Below are 22,810 nucleotides of genomic sequence, written 5' to 3' on the forward strand. Positions count from 1 at the left end.
GTAATTCCTCAGTTACAATGCCATTTATATGCACTCTTGGCTTTGGTCTTTGATCATTTATAGAAGTCTGCCAGAATATACATATATACGTTTCCTATTTCTTACCGGAGTTTTTGACTCATCCTCCAGGTCTATTCCATCATCCAGAACAGTGTGGTTTTTTACAGTAGGCACTAGATTGTTTAATTTTCTGGTGAGACATGTTCTCCACTGTGACTGGGAATGACTGGGTCTTCTTTGACATCGGGGCCTGAGAGAGTTCCCCCCACAAGGAGTATTGGTTGTATTGGGTTGCCTTGTCTGTATCTTGTTGACCTACATTCATTAGTCCAATGTCGGCCTTTGTCCCACCTCCTACATATATCAAAAGGCTGAGTCCTCCTATTCTCGCAATTCCTAGAGGAGACATTATTCCTAGAAATTCCTTGTCCACAGTCCCTTCTTAGATGCCTATTCTTCCACAATTAAAACATTTGACATATTGGTGTTTCTTCATACCGTTGGAAGTTGCTTCTCCTACCCAAACTTCAGTACTATAGTCAAATGTTCCAACATTCATTGTATGTAAGATCCATTCACCTGTGGTTGCTGATCTAATCTTTAATGCCCAAGGATGATCTTACATTCTAAGTTGTCATTTTAAAAAACCAAGGATTCATTTAGTACACGTCTAGCTTCAGGGCCTGTCACTCCTAATTGTACAGCCTTAGTTCATCTTTGTAAGAAGTCAGTAAAGGGTTCTCTGTGGCCCTGTTTAACCCTAATATATGACTCAGTCCTCTTTCCTAGTTCCTGAATCCTGTCCCAAGCATTTAAAGCTGCTGTGCTGCATAGGGACAAGGTGTGTTCATCATAGTGAGCCTATTCCTGAGGATCAGAGTAATGACCCTCACCAAGAATTTGAGCTTGGGAGGTCTCAAATACTTTTTCTTTCCCTGTTACTCTAAAGTTTTTGCCTCTTCTCTCAAATAACACTTCCAAAGCAGCTGAATTCCATTTTCTAGGATCACTGAGATTAATTGAAGCCAGTCGTGTGGGGTAACCTTAGTGCTTGAAGCCCACGTTTTCACCATTTCCCTGACAAATGGTGAATGTAGCCCATAAGAAACTATTGCTTGTTTTCTTTCTTTTAGATCGCTCATACGTATTGGTTCCCCTGTGTATTCTTTGACTACCTTAAGGTACTTTGTGCCAGATGATCTTTCTGAGGAAATTACTGGACATGCAGTTGAAACTCTGTGTAAGTCTTACAGGGGTCTGGTATGTACTGATGAGGCTAAATCCTGTCCTTGTACCTTCTGTCCCTGCTCATCAATTTCAATAAATTCCTCAATCTTTTCAAATCTTTTACTACTGCCTTTTTAAAAGTCTGAATCTCCTGTTCAGTGTTCTGTTCTAATGTCCTCACTGAGGATTCTAACTTGTCCAGTAAAGATAATGTCTCATCCTTGGACATATCATAACTTTTCAACAGATTTCATAGTTAGATTCAACCACATAAATTCTTTCAGATAATTTTGTCAAATTGATGCTATCCTTCTCTGTAGTATTGAACAATTTTTAAATGAGATAATATTGAAAACAAAGCTAATTCCTAGAATCAAGTAAAGGGAAGGAAAATAGTGTAAGTCTTCCACAATACCTTTCGTAGTGTAAGCAAAGTAATTAATGAACTCCTGGATGTTATCAGTCAATTTTTGTAGTTTTTTTCAGATATTACCTGTCATAAAATAATTACAATGAATTAGAGTAGATGTAATAATCGTTATCGGCTAGCAGGTATCACAGTTGTAGCCACGTGGCCAAGAGATGCTAGCAGCAGTGAACAGCATGTGTTGCTTACTTAGGTACTGAAAAATATAATTTGTTTAACAGATTAAGAACAGTTATTAAGGCAATCAAATGATTCCTGAGAGTTGGGACTCAGGGGAAAAAAAAGAAAGCCTGAAGTTTTCCATCAGTTTGAGTTGTGGACTGTGTACACCATGGGGATCACAGGCAGCAGTGTGTTGGCTGGTATGTAGCACACAGAGAGGCAGCATGTGGGTTGTGATCTGGGGAGCACTGAGCAGCAGCCTGCCGCATCTAAGTGCCAACTAGATCTGCAGGCAGGAGAGTCAGTGCCTGATGTGTCACGTGGCTGGTGGACCAATCCCAAAAAGTGTGGACTGGTCCCCATGTTCAGGTACCAGATGATTGTGGAAGTTACAGAATAATCCCATAGTAGTTCAGAATTACATATAATAAAGGGTTATTTATTTCGGGGAGACTTACAGATCACTGTCCTAGATCACAGACCCCTCATGAACAGGGAACAGGAATAGAATCTAGCACCCAGAAGCAAGAGCCAGAAGCAAGAGAGCAAGTGCAGGCTTTACAGCTGCATTTATAGTAAAGAGACCATGCCCAAGTGGGCTGGTATCTTAAAGGCTGAAGGAGCGGAAGGAGCTCCCACAGAAGAAAAATTCTGCATGTTCTCTCTCATAAGTGAAGTCTAGCTAATACATGTATATATGTAGGAAAATACACTTGTGGGTACAGTAGAACATGTAGTAAAGAGAGCAAGGAAGACTAAATATTAGGGGACAAGAAATGACTGAATGCAAATAGTGGACATGGGTGATGAAAGAGAATTCAAAGATAATGTTTTTCTAGGTGTGACTCTGTCATGGGTGTTTCATTTTTGGTGGTGGATACTTACATGGAAATCTATTCAGTATTGTATGTTTAAAATTCAGTGTGAAGCCCCAAACTTTAGAATGGCGATTCCAACTGTGTAGAAACCCATTGGAGTGTATAGACTGTGGGTCTGGCTAATTTCTAATACCTTTTAAAAAATCAACTAATGTCTCTTCTCTTTTTCTTCTGCTGTGTGTTTTGTTCCTCATGTATCATTTACATCTATCTGTTGTTTTAATTGCTGTGAGTTATTTACTTTATAAAGGTATTCATTACAGTTATTTAGCTGTTTGACATTTGCTTGAACTGGGTCTTCACCTTTCCCTTTGTGTTCGTGTTTCACTTTGTTTGTTTGTTTGTTTGTTTGAGACAGAATTTCCCTGTGCAGCCCTGGCTTCCTGGAACTCCCTCTGTAGACAGAGATCCGCCTGCCCCTGCCTCCTAAATGCTGGGATGTGGTGTGCACCACCACTGCCTAGCCATGCTTTACTTTTTTTTTTTTTTTTTTTTTTTTTTTGGTTTTTTGAGACAGGGTTTCTCTGTGGCTTTGGAGCCTGTCCTGGAACTAGCTCTTGTAGACCAGGCTGGTCTCGAACTCACAGAGATCCGCCTGCCTCTGCCTCCCGAGTGCTGGGATTCATGCTTTACTTTTTAATCTCCACAGTTAAGTATTACTGCAATCAAGGTTTTGGATGGCAGACCACTTTCTGTCTTTCCTAATCTGAGCATTCCACACTACGAACCTTACTGATTGGGATAAACTAAATTGGACACTTTCGCCATTTCTTTTTCAGTGTAGAGTAAATTCACCTTTGTGCAATGCCTTTTGTGTGTGTTCTAAATGCTATTGCTGCTCTCTGAGCATTTTTCTTTTCTCAGTTGTATTTTTAAATATAACTCCATTATTGCTCTAATTTGAATTTTCATTACCTGTTAAAAACAGCACACTTCTAATACCTTTTTGACTTGCATCATATATTTACTTTTAGGTTTGTCCAGACTTTTTTATTGAGCCAACGTCTTCACCAATATCTATCAGTATATGGGCCCTGGTCAGATAGTATAAGCTCATAGTTGCCCACATTGATGTTTGCTTTGTTTTTGGGTGTTATCTTGTTAATACATCACTCCTAGAGTATCTTTCTTTCAGTCAGTGAATTAGCTGTCATGCCCAACCAGGTATTCATTTGACTTTCTACAAAATTAATGAGCACATTCTCAGTTTTTTCTTTCAGGCTCTTGATACAGGTATTAAATAGCATAGCTCTGTAGAGTCTCTTTCTTTAAAAGTAAATGGGAGCGATTGAATTTGGGGTATAATATTACATTCTTTGTCTATTTAACTCATTCAGGTATCCAACTATTGCTATTTCCTGACTTCAAGATGCAGAGCCTAAAGAATACTATCTCCCTAGAGAAAGAACAATTCTATAACTTTTAGCTTAGAACTATCACCAATGAGAGCAAATGTGATCCAGAGGCACTGGTCCCAGGTGGACACACTGATGCTGGTGCATGACCAAGATGTGCCGGGAGCCTGAGTCATGGGGCCTGGTGCTGACGCTGGCTTCCAGGCCTTCCTTTCCAACCGAGTTCCTAACTGATAAAGTGAAAATTTGAGGACACTATAAGCTTTCTTTAAGACACTTAGACATAGTATATATCTCTGTGTTTAGGTAACTGCTCATTTCAAAGAGAAAAATTAGTTATCTTTACTTTATAAGACATACAGATTGATCTTTGAAAGCACATCTTTCGTCTATAGTTGGAAGGTGGTGCTTGATAACCTATACTACTACTTTCCCACACGGCTGTCAGGCTTTTGTTTTATGTCTGTGGTTGTTTTGCCTGTGCGTATGTCTGTTCTACACATGCATGCCTGGTGCCCGAGGAGGGCAGAAGAAGGTATTGGATCCCTCAAAACTGGAGTTACACATGATTGTGAACTACCATTTGGGTGCTGGAAATTAAACTTAAGTTATCTGGAAGATCGGCTAATGTTATTAACTGCTAAGCTGTTTCTCCAGTGCCACCCCATATGTTTCTAAAAAAAAAACAAACAAAAAAACCCCAAAACATCCATGTAACAATGTAACATCTCACAGCTGATATTTCATTTATTTGAATATCAGCATGGCTCTGTGGGAAGATCATTTGATAAAGTAATGTGTGCATGGCTTCCTTTTTATGTATTTGGAGAATAGCCTGTTTTGTTAGGTAATGTGATGAAATGCCAATGATTGGAAGTTGAAGTTTTTACCATTGGAAGCAGAAACACTAATGAAACACGTGAAGAAAGAGCATTTAACCATGAGTGTGAGACACAGTGTGCAGCCAGCAGTTGGAGTGAAGGAGCCTGCAAGGTGGTCTCCTCTTTCCTCTGTCATTTCCTGTTCCGGTTTCTGCAATGGTCTCCACACTGCCAATCAGGAGTTTGTTCACACCAGAGATCCTACCACTTCCGTTTGTCCCTAATGCCCTCTGCTTTGTCTTTTCAGCTTCTCACTCTTTATTTTTCCCTCTTAGTGAGTCACTATCATTTTTTTACTGTAGAGATTTTTGCACTTTTCTCTGCTTTCTTACTCTTTTGTTCTAGGTTCTTCATATTTTAGATTCTATATCCTCCATAATTTAGCAGTTACTTCTTCCAAGTATCAGGATTAGTTATCCAGCCCTTCTTTATTAAATCTCTGTCTAGAATCAAATTCATTGTCTGTAGTTTTCTATCGTTGTGATGTCTTGAATAAATTACTATACAGTTCGCACTTCTCAGAGTTTCAAATCAACAGAAAACACGTATCTCCATGGTAGCAGGAAGGTACCTGCTCATAACATGAAAGTTTCTTAAAAAAGTCTTAGATTCCAAAATCAGTAGTGAGTTACTTAACTTTGATGTCAGGGGTCCGACTCAGGGTCTTGTGCATACTGAACACGTGCATCACCACTGATCTGTACCTGCCTGATTTTATTTCAGCTAAAAATACTTAAAAGCTTCCTCGATGATAAACTATGTAACAGTTCTCTAAATCACAGTTGTACTGGATACTAATGAGTTCTGTCATAGTATTCCAACAAATTCTCTCTCAGCCCCAGTCTTTTCTCTTAGGCAAGCGGTTAATGTGGATTTGGTTGCAGGTTATCTGGAATGTGCAACACTGCTCTGGAAAAGCTCCTAGTGCTTTAGTGACATTTGCAGCCTCTAGGACCAGGGCACAGTGCTTGGCACTGACCATTCCTCTTAATATGCTTGCCAGTATCTGCTGGGCAACTGTCTGCTTCTGAATTGGAAGTTTACATCTCTTTTGAGAACTTTTAGAGTAGTATTTAGAGTAGTATTTATTGCCTTTGGTGTACCTTTGGTGTACCTGGTACAGATATTATATCAATGGAAAGGGGATAAAGATATTTTGCAAACTGAGGACCACAGTTTGTTTCCTATGTGTTCTGGAATACAAGGTAACAATGTTGATATTTAATTTGCTGCATTTAAGAAGTAATGTGGAATGCTGAGCCTATATCATGGCAAACTAAAGTAGACTTGTGTACTAGGTTAGCGGGTGCAATGCCCGGTGTCTTGAATGAGAATGGTCCCATTGGCTCCTATGTTTGAATACCTGCTCCACAGTTGGTACAGATGCTTGGGAAGAATCAAGAGGTGCGGCCTTGTTGGAGGAAGTGTATTACTGAAGGAAAATTTTGAGGATTCAAGAGCCCTCATTATTCCCAGTTAGCGATCCCTCTCTCTCTCTCTCTCTCTCTCTCTCTCTCTCTCTCTCTCTCTCTCTCTCTCTCTCTCTCTCTCTCTCTCTCTCTCTCTCTCTCTCTCTCCCTCCTCTCTGCCTCCTCTTCCCCTCCCTGCCTCCTACTTGTGGATAAGATCTAAGTTCTCAGCTACTGTTCCAGTGTCCTGCCTGTCTGCACACTGCTGTTCTCCCTGCTGTGATGGCTGTGGACTTACCCCGTGAAACTAAAATCCCTGAGTAAGCTCATCCCTGGTCATGGTGTCTCATCACAGCAATAGGAAAGTAACTGGGACAGCTGCCTTTCTTCAGAACACATCAACTGGTGGGAATAGACTTTCAAAGTATGCAAAGATTCTTTGATCACTTGAGGAAGAGAGCTCTGGCACAGCTCTCACTTTTAAGAAGATGGAGTTTCTCTAAGCCTTGAAGGTAAAAAAAAGTCTGTCTACTGTTTACCATAATTTGGTGGTTTTGAACTAAATCCTGAAGTAAGCCTGTCTGAAACTGTGAGTGATATCAGGAATTGGCTCTGAGTAGAAGATTCTCCTGCAGTTGGTGTTGAATTTTCAAAATTTTAAAGAATCAGCTATGGATATCTAATTGTAAGCATTGAACAACTGCAGCAGGACAACAGAGAGGTCAGGCCTCAGCCGGTGCTGTGATACCCTTGGATCCCTTATCACCAGACAGTGAAGGAAAGTGGGGCATCATAAGAGAGATGCATTGTCCTACAGGGAGATGCTAAGAAGACGGGTTGTAGGATAAATGTGATTGGCATCAGTTTTGACTATCCTTGGAGGAAATTTTCTTCCCAAGAATGTTGGACAGAATTTGTCTATTAATATTTTTGTTTACATATGTTATTATTAGTGCATTATAGACTGTTAAATCTGAGTCTTAGGTATCTGGCTGTAATTAATGTTTGGGTTTCTGTTTTTTTCCAAGATTAATTTCAGTATTTTGTTGTTATGAAATTTTAAAGGTTAAATTGAGTAGTTTGTTGCATTTAAATTTCAATATCTCACTGTACTTGTAGGAAATATAGCTCAGTCTTTGACAGTTGGATCTGTGAGATACAGTGAGTGGCTCCTGTTGATCCACTATCCTGGTTGCTGTTTTGGCAGAGGACATTTTTCTTCCCTGAGGTTTTGGAGTTCACAGGAATGCCCTCTGGACCTCTTTTGTCCTTAGTTGTTTGCAATGGATTATTTAATTAACAATGTTCTTTTTAGTACTTACACTTTTTGAAAAAAACATAAAGTCCAGAGCTGTTACCTAAATAACATATCCATTTTGTAGACTGGTACATCACTTTTTTAGTCTGGCATCATTTATATCATAATAGAAGCATTTCAAGGGATGTATTGTTTTTGTAATTGAGATGTTACAAAGGTAATTTAAAACATTGATCTTTTCTAACCTTAAATTATTTCTTGATGTTCCAATAATTTTATGCCAAAGTAGAAAAAAGTAATTAAAATATATTAAAAGGTTTTAGATTTAGATAAAGAGAAAGCAGTTATTTTTTTTTAAATAAAAGTTGGCTTCCTATCCAGTTGACAGTTTGGTCAGGAGATAGAGTGGCGCCTATGAAATGAATTATTAAAGCCTCTCCGGTGGTGCAGACTGGAGCTGGGTCCATGCTCTGGATGACTCACATTCACATCCTGTCAGGCAGGTGTAAGTTGTGCTCTTATCTCTTCTGTTTTTAATTTAGTTAAGAATTATAAATTATAGTTGCTGTTTGTCTAATTTTGCATTGCAAATACAATGAAGTAGAATCGTCTTGTAAAATGTGTATGTAAAGTTAGAATTTTGTTATAAGGAGAGAATGATGGCGGCAAGTGAGGACAGACTGGGACACTCGTGTGGCAGCTAGTCTCCTCGCACTTAACTACTTACGTGTCCTCAGAAACTACCTAGGAAATGTCTGTTTGTGGCGTAGTGTAGTACAGAAACTAAATATTCTTAAGTCAAAATTTTTGAATGACCAGCTTCTCTATGACTTCTTAGCACTCTTACTGCAACTTAAAGTTGGCAACAGTGGCATTATTCAAAGTCTACTTTTCCTAAATACGTGTGTTTCTAAATACAACAATAATTGTCCAAAGGAGTTTAGCAAATACAATGTAAACTTGGACAAAGCTAATTCTCTGGGTTTTCTTCATGCAGAATCATTTTACTTTGTAATATTTATTTTATGTTATGGGTTTTAGAAATTCATAGGATCAAATAGCTCGGAGACTTTAGTTGTAGTCTCTGTTGAGTACCATGATAAGCTTCCTCGGTGATAGACTATCTTTAGTTTAAATTTTTTTATCATCAATCAATCAATCAATTAATCAATCAATCAAATATCAATCAGCCAATCTCAAGGTCTTACTCTGCAGGGAAGGCTGCTTTGACCTCCTGATCCTCTTGTCTCACTCTGAAACCTGAGATAATGTGCCGTCAATTCTTATTTATTTTATTAACTAAAAGTGTGGTATATAACAAATATATATTGTTGATAAGCATAGTTCTAAAGTTAATTTTAAAATACTTTAAAATGTATTTTGATTTTTGTTTTATAAATTACATGTTTATTTTGAAAAAGCTGAGCTTCTTTGCTATTTTTTAACCTTTATAAAAACTAAACTATCCATATATCTAGTTAGCTTTGTGGTTTCTGTCAATAGCTTTCCCCTACTTTTGTATGCAGATTGGTATTTAGGGAGTACTGCTGTCTGGTGCTTAAGACAAGGGATTCAAGTCAGAATGTTTGAGTTCAAACCCAGATTCTACCACTTCATGGATTTTGTGTTATTGGCAAGTCCTGTAATCACCTATCTAATCTAAGGCTAAAATAATTGTTTTGTACTAATTATCATTAAAATTGTGGTTATTTTAAAATGAAAACAATTTTCTCCATGCCTGGTAATCGTCAAGAGAAGAGACTTCTGGTTAACAGTGATTCTCAATCTTCCTAATGCTGTGACTTTTTAATACAGTTCCTCAAGTTGTGGTGACTCCCAACCATAACATTATTTTTGTTGCTACTTTATAGCTGTGCTTTTGCTACTGTTATGAATCGTAACGTAAACATCTGTGTTTTCTGATGGTCTTAGGCGACCTCTGTGAAAGAGTCATCCAGCCCCCAAAGGGGTCACTACTCACGACTTGAGAACTGCTGGGTCAAGAGTTTGGATTCCGAATTCTCAGTGTCTGTCCAAACTCAAATCCAGGTCTGTTACTGACCTATACTGTTAAGACCCCAAAAAACATAAGATTGTTTGGGGGGTCTCAGTAGTGATACCAATCAAATGTGTTTATTGAACATTAAAGGTGACAATCCTAGTGAAACAGTCTCTACTAAACATGTCAAATATTGCTAACATTGTTATGCATCTTGAGCTTATTGTTTGACACATTAAAATACTGAAAGTTTGAATTATGGCAAAACAGTGTACTTGTGAGTTTTTAATCATTGACTACAGTCAGTAAATTTATTTCTTCAGCTATATAATACCAATATGCATGAGTTGTTGACTATGTACTTTAAATAGAGATTTTGAAGGTTTTCCTTAGAAGAGAACAGGAATTTAAAAAAAAAAAATCCTGTATGTATGTGCGTGTTTGTGTGTGTGTGTGTGCATGCACATGTGAATAGCGAGAGGTCAGCCTCTGGTGTCATTCTCCAGGAGCTGCTCACCTTGTTCTTTGAACAGGGTCTACCACTAACCTGGAGCTCCACGGTTTGGCTAGGTGGAGCAGCTAGCAGGTACCAGGGATCCTTCTGTCTCTACTTTACCGATACTGGGGATACACGTTTGTACCATATGTCTGTAAACGTAGGCTGCCCAGCATCTCCCTCCCTCCCTCCTTCTCCCTCCCTCCCTCCCTCCCTCCCTCCCTCCCTCCCTCCCTCCCTCCCTCTCTCTCTCTCTCTCTCTCTCTCTCTCTCTCTCTCTCTCTCCAGATTTCCTGCCTGGCTATTTTACTCTACTCAGCCATTGGTCGAAACAGCTTTCTTTATCAACCAATAAAAGCAACACATACATATACAGAAGGACATTCCACATCGCATGTCCAGCCTTTTATGTGGGTGTTGGGGATTGAACTCAGGTGTTCATGCTTGCCTAGCAGGCTTATTGACTGAACTCTTTCACGAGCCCTGCCACAGGAATTTAAAATATTTTTATTTATTTATTGTATGTTTATAGGCATTTTACCCATAGGTATGTCTATGTACCATATAAACGATTTTATCCATTTTGTCCATGCAGTGTTCATGGAGGCCAGAAAAAAGGCATTGGATCTTAATGAACTGGAGTTGCAAACAGTTGTGTGCCACCATGTGGGTGCTGGGAACTGAACCTGGGTCCTCTGGATGAGCAGCCTGTGAGCTTACCTGTTAAGCCATCTCTCCAACTCCTAACAGGCTTTTTTTAAATTTAATTTAATTTTTTTTGGGGGGGAGGGGATGTTTCAAGACAGGGTTTCTTTGTAGCTTTGGAGCCTATCCTGGAACTGACCAGGCTGGCCTCGAACTCACAGATATCTGCCTGCCTCTGCCTCCCAAGTGCTGGGATTAAAGGCGTGCACCACCACTGCCGGCTCCCAATAGGCATTTTTAATAGGTTTACTTGCCTTTGATGATCTAGAAGCCTTGAAAAGGATATATCTATGCATATATTAATTAACCCTATTCTTAGAAGTATGCAGAATGTCTACAAGCAGATTCATAGTATAAGATTTTAGGGAGAAATTTTAGTCTTATAGATCTAAGTATTATTTATTCTTTATTGACTATGTACAGTGTTCATGCCTGTAATCTGATTTCAGTGCATGATTTCTGCTGCAGTTTTATGCTTAAGTGAGATTTAGCAAATATTGATATACTCAGAACTATTATTGTTTATTTAAAATAATAAATATTTTGGCTTTGATATAATGACAAAATAGAAATCTGAAGATTTATAATATATGCTATATTAGGAAATGTTACTTATTTTTTTACAGCCACATTACTATTTTAAATTATGACTATGTGTTTTCTGTGTGGGAAAATGGGCATTTAATCAAGTAATGGATAAAATCAGGGTTGTATGAGTAACATATTTGTAGCAGGCCTATTTTTCCTTTTCTTATTGGAAAAAAGTATTGTTTTTTTTATTCTCAAAAAATATAGCATGTATTTATCAATAAATTTGTAATGAATAGATTAACCAGTAAGAAGAGCTCACATCTGAGTTTGTTTGCTTAGTTTTACTTTGTGAATGGGGCCCCCAGGTCTTTTATAACCAACCTTATGTTCACATGGATAGCCTGCTCACATTCTGCTCTGCAGTGCTCTGCTGATGTTTGTAATATACCACGTCAGCACCACACCCAGCATCCCCTAAAAGAGCTTCGTCTACTCGCCTCTTTCCCCCATGCTGCTAAGCCAAATGCCTTCCCTCTCATTGTTTTCATTTTGGTTAATGATGCTGCTGTCTACCTGACCGTTCTGCTTGGAATTAGAGTTATCCTCAGCTCTTCATCATCTTCTATATTTTGTTGATTGGGTCATTACTTATTTTCTTTGAAAAAAGTAGAATTCATCCCTTTTTTCTGCTACTGGTGTTACTGCTTAAGTAAGGGCTCATCATAATCTTGCAACTATTCCTTCCCTACCTTATTCCATTTTTCTTAATTTTAACAGTGTAATTTTTCAAGGCAATCATGTTATAACCCTGTTGTTCTCTGAGTTCAAAATCTTCAGGGTGATATCCAAGACTGTTTGACAGTTTGCAGCGTGCTTTCTTCTTTACTTTTGATTCTCATATTTTTGGATCTTCCCGAAGCACACGTTCTCTCACTTGCTTACCATCCATCCACTCATTCCTCCATTCACACACATGTGCTGTCAGCTGCCTGGTGCTGTTAGGCACATGAGGAAAGAAAGGTAAGTGCAGCAGCCATGACTGTTACTCTTCAGAGGCTATGGAATGTTAGACCATCTGCCATTTTCCACTACAGAGTTATTAGTCTTTTCACCTACACTCAAGGGCTCTTCTGGCCACCTCGGCAGCTTATATTCTTGTCTCCAGAACAGAGCTCACTGCTTTTCAGTATGCTTTCTTGTTTAGACTTGAATTCCCACGAGGTTGAGTTTCACAGAGTGGAAGGAGGAAGATAAAAAGTAATATAGGAGTAAGGCGGGGTCAGGGTATAGGAAAGGTTGAGGAGGAGCTGGGAGACAGGAGAGACAGCGTGAGCACAGTAGAAAGCACAGCTTCTAGCAGCCTTGCGTGCTGGCTGGGCATGTGGCGTATACACAGATGAGTTTATGGTGGGGATGGTCACTGGATCTTTGTGAAGTCTGAGTTAGTCACAGGGTAGACACTGTATGGACTTGCTGCTGCCAGACCCTCCACTTCCACTGCCTCTCCTGTCCAATGTCCTGTCTGCAACACTGCTGACGCAGCCGTGAGAAGACTGTAATGTCATACTCTGCATGCCTGGCTTGCATGAATAATGAAAAGCTAACAGATAAAGCACCAGTCACGCATCTGTTAGTGACCTCATTTTAAACAAACAAGCTCTGCTTGAAGATCTTGGGGGAGATGGCATGGTAGATCCTGCATAAGCAGTGGAGGGAAGTAGGTCATGCTTCACAGGGGTATTTGAGATTTAAGATTCATCTGCTCATACTTGTGTGATATTAGACTTGCAAAAACACGATCCTTGTCTAACTCCAGATGAGTGGTACTGTGTCGGGCAATGGGAATATAAAAGGACAGTGAGGTTGCTGAAGTGGGAGTTCAAGTCTCCTGGGTGCTGTCGTAAATTCTCTTGACACTACTGAATTCTGTTTAGTCTGACAGCTCATCATAACAGAAGTCTCATGCTGCTTTACTGGTCTAAGTCCTGTTAGTTCATAAGATGTGGTCTCAGAAGCCGTAGCTTCCAGAAAAGCACATTTGACCCTCCAGTGCTGGATCTTGTTGTTCCTAAGTGGAGAGCCTGTCCTTTTCCAGTCATAGTCTATGTGATGCTGGGTTCTCACCACCTCCATCATACGTGTAGAAAACAGGAGCTATGTATAAGCTATGGTGTATGGCAGATAGTTCAGTGGAATGTTATGAGAAATGAGATGGGCATTCCAGGCATGAGGGAGAGGATATGCCAAACCAAAATTGTATGTATGTTCATAATGAGGCAGCAGACTAGACCCATTTGACTGAAGTGTGTGCTGGGAGGAGAGGCTGGAATATAAATGCCAGATTAGGGAATCCAGTGTTTAATAAGAAAGGTCCAGCAAAGTCTTGAGAGATAATAGTATATGTTCTCATGAGTTTAATTATTTTTATAGATGAAAAGTATTTTTTAATTCAGTGCTAAAATTTTTATAACACTCTTCATGGTTTTAAAAATTATTAACTACCTATGTTTTCTTTATGGATTTAAAATTTGTTAACTACCTATGTTTTAGACTGTTTTTCTTTTAAAATTCTTTCAATATATTTATTTAGAAACATTTTGAAAATTTTTGAATGAATGCTGTTGAATATATTGAAAAGTTATTTTTAAAATTTGTGGGTTTCCTTACAAAGTATTTTAAATCATGATCGTTTAAAAGTAATTGGAATTAGATGACACTCTATCTAGTGTATATTAGGAATTTCCTTCTTGTTTGCAGCTTAGAGAAAACAGATGCTGACGGCTATGACTTTCTTTTCTCTAGTCTCTCCAGAGGCAGTTGGATTTTTGTCAGCGATTGGGGTGTTTATTGTCTTGATGCTGCTCCTTTTTCTCTATATTAATAAGAAGTTCTGTTTTGAAAATGTTGGAGGTTTTCCAGACCTTGATCCAGGATACAGCACACAGAAGAACTCACAAGATAAAATGTGTAAGTAATGACATCACCACTCACCTGTGCTGTCCCTTGCTTTAACAGGCTCTCTGAGGAGGTTAGCTTGGTACATGATAAACGTAGCGTTTGAACCTCCACTTTGTGAGGATGAAACACGTTAGGTGATTGTATGTTTAGGTCTCTTGCCTACAGATTGATAAGCTACTGTATAAAGGTAGCTGTCTGTTATTGCAAAATAATGTTTTCACCTTTCATCTAGAAGGCATGATTTTGAGTTTATCCTATGAGTAGATAATGCTTTAAGAATAAAAACCTGGCCCACTGTGCACATGACGCTCAGGAGAGCTTTCCCAGTGTCGCCTGCCAGGACTTCCTTCTCAGCTGAGGAGAGATGCTGTTGCTCGGAGGAGGGCTGTGCTCCAGTATTGCTGGATTCCAGGGAGCTTGAGGCCTGTAGTACTGTATGTTCCCATTTTGGAGACACTTTACAAAGACTGTTACAAGAGCTTTTGTTGTCTCAAGTATGACTGATGAAAATGACAGTGGAGGAGGTCGGGAAGGTGGACCAGGGTGGGAGTGTGGAGGAGGGTGGAGAGCACAGTTGCTGGAGAACGCTTTTCTCTTCTGATAGCCTGAGCTGCGTTTCGGTTTCTGTGTTAGAAACTGTGTGCCTCATATGGTTCTGAGGTTTTGTGTTTCTCATATTCCACTCCAGCCCTGTAAGCCACTCATTTGTGTGAATGAACTGCTTAAAAATCTGTCTCTGTCTTCCTCTCCCTCTCCCTCTCTCCCTCTCTCTCTGTCTCGTCTCTCTGCATGTGTCTGTATGCTTGTGTGTCTCTCTCTGTCTCTGCATGCGCGTCTGTCTGTATCTCTCTGTCTCAGTTTCTCATCTTCCTGTCTGTTTCTCCCTCCTTCCTTTCTCTATGTCTTCCTCCCTCCCTCCCTCCCTCCCTCCCTCCCTCCCTCCCTCTCCACCAAGCCCCTATCAGCTTTCTGTAATTCTCTGGTTCAGCTTCCCTAGATTTTCTTTTGTCTTCAAATTCCAAAGAACTTTTGTTGGTATAAGTTACATCTATTAATATGTACTATATTAGATATAAACTGAGAAAATTATCTTTTACCAACTTACTTTTCCTTTTGTTTTGAGTTAAAAGGTTTTTCTGGGGATTGAACCCAGGCCTTTACATATGTTATGCTTGTAGTCTGTTGGTGAGGTACATTTTCAGTCTCTATGGATTATATAAAAAAAAGTACTAGCAATAAGATTATTATTTGTGAATATAAGTAACATTTTAAAGTTTTTCTTAAAGAATTTTTTAAACCAAAAGAAAGATTTGCAGAGAAGAGTGAGATTGCTGTGCACAATCATACAGGGCTGTTAGCACTCAACTCGATTCTGTGTCCGCCCCTATCAGGTCTGTCTCTCACCTCTGGGAAGCCCAGTTTGCATTTGCAAGGAAGGGAGAGTGAAATATTAAACAGCCCCTACTGTCACTGTACAAGCAGTGTGCTCAGGTCTCATCAATATCCTATTGTTTTTCTCTACTTGTTAAAGTAAAAACAGCTTTCCCTTTTAAAGGTACCGTACATCAAATAAGGCTAAATGTGTCCATTACGGTTCTTGGAAGTCCCATTCAGCAGATGCTCTCACCTCTTCTCTCTGGTTCTTTGCAAAACTGTTTAGATATTTTCCTCTAAGTACAATTCTTCACTTGAAATATTGATAGTCTGGGCTGGAGAGGTGGCTCAGTGGTTAAGAGCACTGATTACTCTTCCAGAGGTCCTGAGTTCAATTCCCAGCAAGCACATGGTGGCTCACAGCCATCTGTAATAAGATCTGGTGTCCTCTTCTGGTGTGCAAGCATACATGCAGGCAGAATACTGTATGCATAATAAGTAAATAAATCTTTAAAAAGTGATGAAATATTGATAGTCTGTTAATGGGGTTATTCCTTTATTACACTGACTCTTCGTAAAGAAGGCACATAATAAAAATCCTTTTTATACTTCTTCTTTCAGGTGTAGACTAAATACCCAATAGTATTTGAGGGAAAAAAATAATGTCTTGCTGCTGTTTTGATAGCTTTCTTTGGAGTGGGAAAAGATGTCATTACACTTAAACCAAGTGATTTGATTTTTATTTTTTCCGGAGGATTCTTTACTTCAACGTATTTCTTCCAGTACACATTGCATTTACAAACAGATTCAAAGACACGGTGCAAAATAACTTGTATCACTCTAATGATAGCAACATTCGTGTAAATATTAAGTTTATATTCCAAAGTAGTTGATATATTGAGAAGAGAAAGTTCCATTATCACACCTTTTAGGAACAAGCAACTGGAAAATGGCATTTTTCAAAAGTTTTCAGCAGAATCTGCCTTCAGTGTCCTCCCTGGTAGACACAATCAGTAGTGCTGTGGAAGATTTGAGCACTGCCGTTGGGGAAGTCAGCTATGCATTAAGTGACTCAGTTGCTGGGCAGGTAGCAAGTATGATGCATGGCTTTTACCCAGAGGAGGAAAGCTGCACAGCAGAAGAGGCTGCAGGGTCTTCTAAAGCCAGAAGTGCAGTATTGTGGGATACCTCCAAAACCAGTGATGGTCAGAAGACACCGTCTGACAGAGAGCACGGAGCAAGGCAAAGCTCCTGTTGTGACATCTCAGCTCCTCAAAAGCAAGAACAAGAAATGCATGAACAGGGATTTTATGTTCGTGATGGGCAGTGGACACCCTCAGAACACAAAGCAACTGGAGATGGTGCTGGTGGTTCTGCTTTGCAAGGCTTCATGAATGACAGGATATCAGCTGCCAAGCAGAAAATGGTGGCTGCACCCAGTTGTCCTGACAAAGGAGAGACAGCTGGAGGAGGAAGCTCCAAGAGTGGTCGGCATGGTTTTGAGGAGGTAAGTTATCTCGAAGTGAGAGGGAAGCTGGACACCAGTGGGCAAGAAGCTACGGGTGACTCCAAAGCCAGACTGCAGTGTGCGGCCGTGAGCAGAGAGCACGGGCAGTCGGGGAGCTTCGCTGAAAATAGACATCTTACGGATTCAGAGCATTCTGATCATTTAAAAAAAGCTGGAAACCATGGTGAACATGATGGATTCGAAGGGAATGAATGCTCAGGAAACAAATGTTCTCCAGAAGATAACGTGAGAAAAAGCAGATACAGGACACAGAATTCCATTGTGAAGGAATACACACATCCAGCTCCATCAACAAATTGTAAAATCAAGTTTCCCGGGAAAATCAAAGAAAAAATAAATCCAACAAAGTACTACAAAGTGAAAGGAGACATAAAAACAAAGAAAAATGAAGCTAATTCTGCTAAAAGAGGAACAGCAGAGAATAAAGTTGGCAAATATTCTAAGATATTACCAGAAAAAGGTGAGGTCTCCTAATGCTGGTTTGAGTGATTAAATTTTCTCTTGATTTTTTAAACTAGAAAAACATTTAAATTTCTCAGCTTTCCTTTCCATGTCTGTATAACTAATTTTTTCTTTGATCTTCTTACTTGCAGATATTTTTAGAGACATTTAGATTTTTTTTCAGTCATTTTTAGGTAATTCATGTTATTTTATAACACCAAGTATATGATCCCTACACTATCTAACCAATTTCCAGCAGTCCTGATTTCTTTTTCTTCTTTGTATTCTTGTGAGCAGAGTTTCACTGTGCAGCTCCAGTTGGCCTGAAACTCACTTTATAACCCAGGGTAGCCTTGAACCTAAGGTGCTCCTGCCTGAGCCTCTTTACTGAGATTACAGCTGTGAACCGCCCCACCCATTTCCTAATTTTAACTACAGTTTATTTTAATACTAGAAATTTTATGCAGACTTTAATTAGAACTTATTTGGTATGAAACTCATATATTTAAATTTTTGTTTTACTTTTATAACTAAGTCTTTAGTTAGTTATATAACATTTTCAAAGCTACCCCAGTGAGGATCTATGTAAAAAATTTTATATGTTTCTTGAAACCAATAGCTCCTGTATTGTTAGGTAGCATGCTTCTGGATATGTCTTTTTCATTTAGCTTTGCCGTATATCTTTCGTGAGACGGCTTTAGTTCATGACTGCACATGAGCAATACATTATTATTCATAAGTTCTTTATATAGAATTAAGATTCTGAATGAGTATTTACAATGTTCAGCTATAATATTTGTGGCAGTTTTCAAAACATCTTTGCAGTGCACACCTTATGATAATTGCTTCTAGTACTCCTTCGTCACCTCTGTACTTCTGATGTGATCGGAAGGCCCCAAATACTGGCTTTTGTTTATAGAATAAGTTCCTGTAGTTTTTCTATAAATTTAGATTCTCATAAGATATCAAAGCCTGAGACATCATAAAACTAATGGAAGACTTTTCAATTCTGCTATGTGCCTCATCTGTAGGAGGAGTCTGTTGTATATCAAACAATAATAGGTTTTTAATGGCATAGGAGAAAATGACCCTAGACTGCTGGACTAGTTACCAAGAAATGTTCGTGAAGTTGTGTTCTCTGTAGAGTCCGTTCTTGTAGCAGCTGTGATTCACTGGACATTGGTGCCTTGTTTCGTTCTGGCAGCATCGTTACTTATGAAGAAATAAAAGTAATGAATTGTTTAGAAAATGACAATAGGATGGCTCACACGAATAAATACAATTACAGTAGCACTGCAAATTTTTTTTGTTTTGCTTTGTTTTTAATTGAGGAGCATTCTGGCATCTCAAGAAACCAAAGGCTCTCAAATATCCCAAAGAAGAGTCCTGAACAAATAGTCCTGTGGACAGATTGCAGGTGTTTTGGCTTGTAGGTTAGCCTTCATGTAGCTGCATTGCTGTGTTCCTGGAACAGTGTTGCAGGCTCTCACAGGGAGACTCAGGCATAAGAAGGTTTCTCTGATGTTGCATGCAGGGCATTCTGGGATAGAGGAAGTTTGACTGCAAAGGGGCTTACAGTATTCCTCTGCCTTTAGGTCTCACTCTGGTATTTCACAAGACATTCACACTCAGAGCTAGGTGTCAGAGTGCTGGTCTGATTATCGTAGTGCTGTTTAGTCAAGTTCTTGATGATGGTGAAGTTGGAATGTCTGCATTGTTCCAGATTAACCACCGGCTATATAATGCTCTATACACTGTAAGTGTGGCTGGTGGATTGGAAAAGCTTAGTGATATCTATTCAGACATCATGAGAAATGAACTCTTAACCGTTCTGCTGTTTCTTAGGGAATATAAACAGTATCTCTTAAAATTTAGGTATGATTAAGTAAAATTTTCCTAGTAATTTAACTTTTCACTGGTAGTGTTATAAGTTTTGTGTCTATCTATCTATCTATCTATCTATCTATCTATCTATCTATCTATCTATCTATCATCTATCTATCTATCATCTATCTATCTATCTATCTATCTATCTATCTATCTATCTATAGATTGCAGGTTAAAGTATGTATAATATCTATTAAATAAAAATATAATTGCACCTTCTATTCTTTCCTTGTGAACCAAAAGCTTACTGACTCATGTTAAGGGCTGCGCAATCCTAGTATGTATGTTGAATGTTGTGCCTAACCACGGCCCATTGATAGGCATGTTGGTTATATATTTTGTTTTCTTTTGTTAGCATACTTCACAAACTTGTATCAGTTGTAATACTAGTGTCTGCCATTTCTCTGTTCCCTGTTAGCACGAAGCATGGCTAGTTCTGAAAATATAGGGCAAATGAAAACCAGAAATGTGTCGAATGACATTGATAGTTTTACTCTAGTCTATAAGCAATGTCAGCACTCATAATTTCACTTGTATATAGCAGACCTTTTACAAAATTGTGCAGCGTGACAAATATAATTTCCTTCATACCTAAAAACGTTACAAACCTCTGTGACTGAGATTATTTATACAATTAGAATATACAATATGATATTTCTTATAAACACATAAAAGTCTAACATCTGGTATTCTTACATGAAAAATATATTTTCTAAAACTGAAGTTTTGTGTCATAACATACATACACACGAATGTTACAATATACTTTAAATTCAGTTTAAGAGATTACCAAGAATTTCAGTAATTTTAAGGATTGTTCTAATTAGTTTCACCCTGTGTGTACTCACACAAACATACATATTTGCATTTGTGGTTGTTTTGTGTGTATATATGCATATATATCTTAAATAAATTTGCCATAAGTTTATTAAAATTATAATTTTCTCTCACTGTTATCCAATAGATAATTCCTACATGGACAGAGATGAGCCTGGTTCATCCTCTGAAAGTGAAGATGAAGCATTGGGTAAATATCACGAGGCCTTGTCCAGAGCACACACCTCCAGGTGGCCGTTGGTGGAGTCTAGACAGCAGAGCTACGCCTGGGAGACGAGGCAGAAGTACAGCCCGCTGTCTGCGGAGCACGACGGGTACAGCAGCGACGCGTCCACGGAGGACGGTAAGAAAGCCACGAGACACGGCACAGTTGTCACATGATGTGTGCCTAAAACTCCAGGTGTCTGAGGTTGCACACTGAGAGATATAGTCAGGGTTCTCTTTCTTTTTCCTTTTTTTAAAATGTGCAATGACCTACCTTATTTTTTTCACATACCAATCCCAGTTTTTCCTCCCTCCCCTTCTCCCATTCCCTCTACCTATTCCTTCCTCTCTCATCTACTCCTCAGAGAGGGTAAGGCACATTGCTTTGGGGAAGGTCGAAGGCCCACCCTGCTATAACTAGACTGAGCAAGGTATCCATCCAAAGCGAACAGGTTCCCTAACAGCCAGTAGAAACAGAGGGATAAGTACTGGTGCCACTGCCAGTGGCCCTGCAGTCGCCTCAGCCATACACCTGTCACCCACATTCAGAGGGACTAGTTTTGACCTATGCTGGTTCCTTCTGTTTCCAGCTGGAGTTGGTGAGCTCCCATTAGCTCAGGTAGACTGTTTCAGTGGGTGTCTCCATCATGGTCTTGACCTCTTTGCTCATATTCTCACTCCTCCCACTCTTCAACTGGACTTTGGGAGCTCAGCCCAGTGCCTCGCTGCTGCTCTCTGCCTCTGTTTCCATTAGTTGCAAGGCCAGTTCGGGCACCCTCTCATCTTTTGCATAGGGTCTTAGCTGGGGTCATCCTTGTGAAAATCTGGGAATTTCTCTAGTGCCAGGTTTTGAAGTCTGCATGCAAATGGATGAAACTAGAAAAATCCATCCTGAGTGAGGTAACACAGACCCAGAAGATGAACATGGTAGGTACTCACTCATAAGTGGATACTAGCTGTAAAGCAAAGGATATTGAGCCTATAGTCCATGATCCTAGAGAAGCTAAGTAACAAGGTGAACCCTAAGAAAAACATACATAGATCCACCTGGAAAGGGGAAATAGACAAGATCGCCTGACAAAATCGGGATGAGGGGAGAAAGGAGGGTGGAAGGGAAAGAGGAGGGGATAAGGGGAGTGGGGAGAGAACTTGAGGGAACGGGATAGTTGAGATGGAGGAAGGACAGAGATGAGAACAAGGAAAGAGATTTTGATTGAGGGAGCCGTTATGGGGCTAGCAAAAAACCTAGGGTTCTGTTTCTGAGCATAATCTAAATAGAAAATTTGGGCTGACAATGAAAAGCAGCAGCTCCAAAACACACAAAAGCAAAATGCCAACTATGGCCTGGATGTGGTAGCTGGGGTTCTTACTCACAGTAAGCAATGCTGACTCAAATGAGAAGGGTGGGAATGTTCTGTTCCTCAGGTGCAGGCAGTTGAGTGCAGGTGGTCTCTCTGTGCATTTGGTTCTTTCTGAGACTTAAGAACACAATCTGAGCAGAAGATGTAAGTCCACTCCATAACAAGAAAAAAGGTTTTGCTATTAGTTAACGCATATTTATTTTTACATTTCAATGCATTGTTTATTTGCTTGCCAGAGTGTTCATAGTAACTACTGTCTTTATAACCAAAAGAGAACAATCTTACCGGCATCAGTTTCATTATTGATAACCATCCAACTATCTTTGATTTTGTTGTTGGGATTTGTCTTTTAGGACCTTATCCTATTGATGATTTAAGTATTATCCTGATTTCTAAGTAGTCAAAGGAGCAAAATGATATATGTTTGTGTTTGGCTTCATGTGAATTAAAGGTTTGTCAATTTTTACTTCTGTTAGTATACAGATATAGCTATGAATGAACCAAATACTACATTTTTACAAGATAGAAAGCTCATTACAGGTATAAAGAAATACTAGACCTGGACTCCACTCAAAAACAATGCTTTTGTAGTAGTACACAGAAGATGTGCGCCTACAGAGATAACTAAATTATATAAACCAGTAAAGCCACCCTATAATTTCTGTGCATCTCTGGCACATGAACAATAGAACAGAGGAAGACCAGTGGTGAATCTGATCCTGGCTGGCATTCTTTCCATATCTTATCTATTCGCAGTGAAACCCTGAGGAGCATACATCATTGTGTCTAAAATGTGGGTAGTATCAACCATAATTGACTATTAGCCTCTGTAAATAAAGGGTTAAGGGAGAATGCATCTCTAGGTGCTGTGCCTCTCTGAGCCAGCTTTCTG

The 22,810-nt window shown here is 39.3% G+C and overlaps 1 protein-coding gene across 1 annotated transcript in view; it reads left to right on the top strand.

Annotated features, from left to right (window-relative positions):
- Syt14 (synaptotagmin 14) overlaps positions 1-22,810 on the top strand; it is a 159,536-nt gene that overhangs the window by 36,776 nt on the left and 99,950 nt on the right. Inside the window, exons 2-3 of the mRNA XM_038349751.1 lie at positions 14,131-14,295; positions 20,481-20,696. Coding sequence (XP_038205679.1) covers positions 14,184-14,295; positions 20,481-20,696 — 328 coding nt within the window. The 5' untranslated portion in view covers positions 14,131-14,183. The remainder of the gene's footprint in view (positions 1-14,130; positions 14,296-20,480; positions 20,697-22,810) is intronic.

Source organism: Arvicola amphibius, chromosome 12, assembly GCF_903992535.2.
Source record: "Arvicola amphibius chromosome 12, mArvAmp1.2, whole genome shotgun sequence".
In the NCBI taxonomy this organism is placed as follows: Eukaryota; Metazoa; Chordata; class Mammalia; order Rodentia; family Cricetidae; genus Arvicola; species Arvicola amphibius.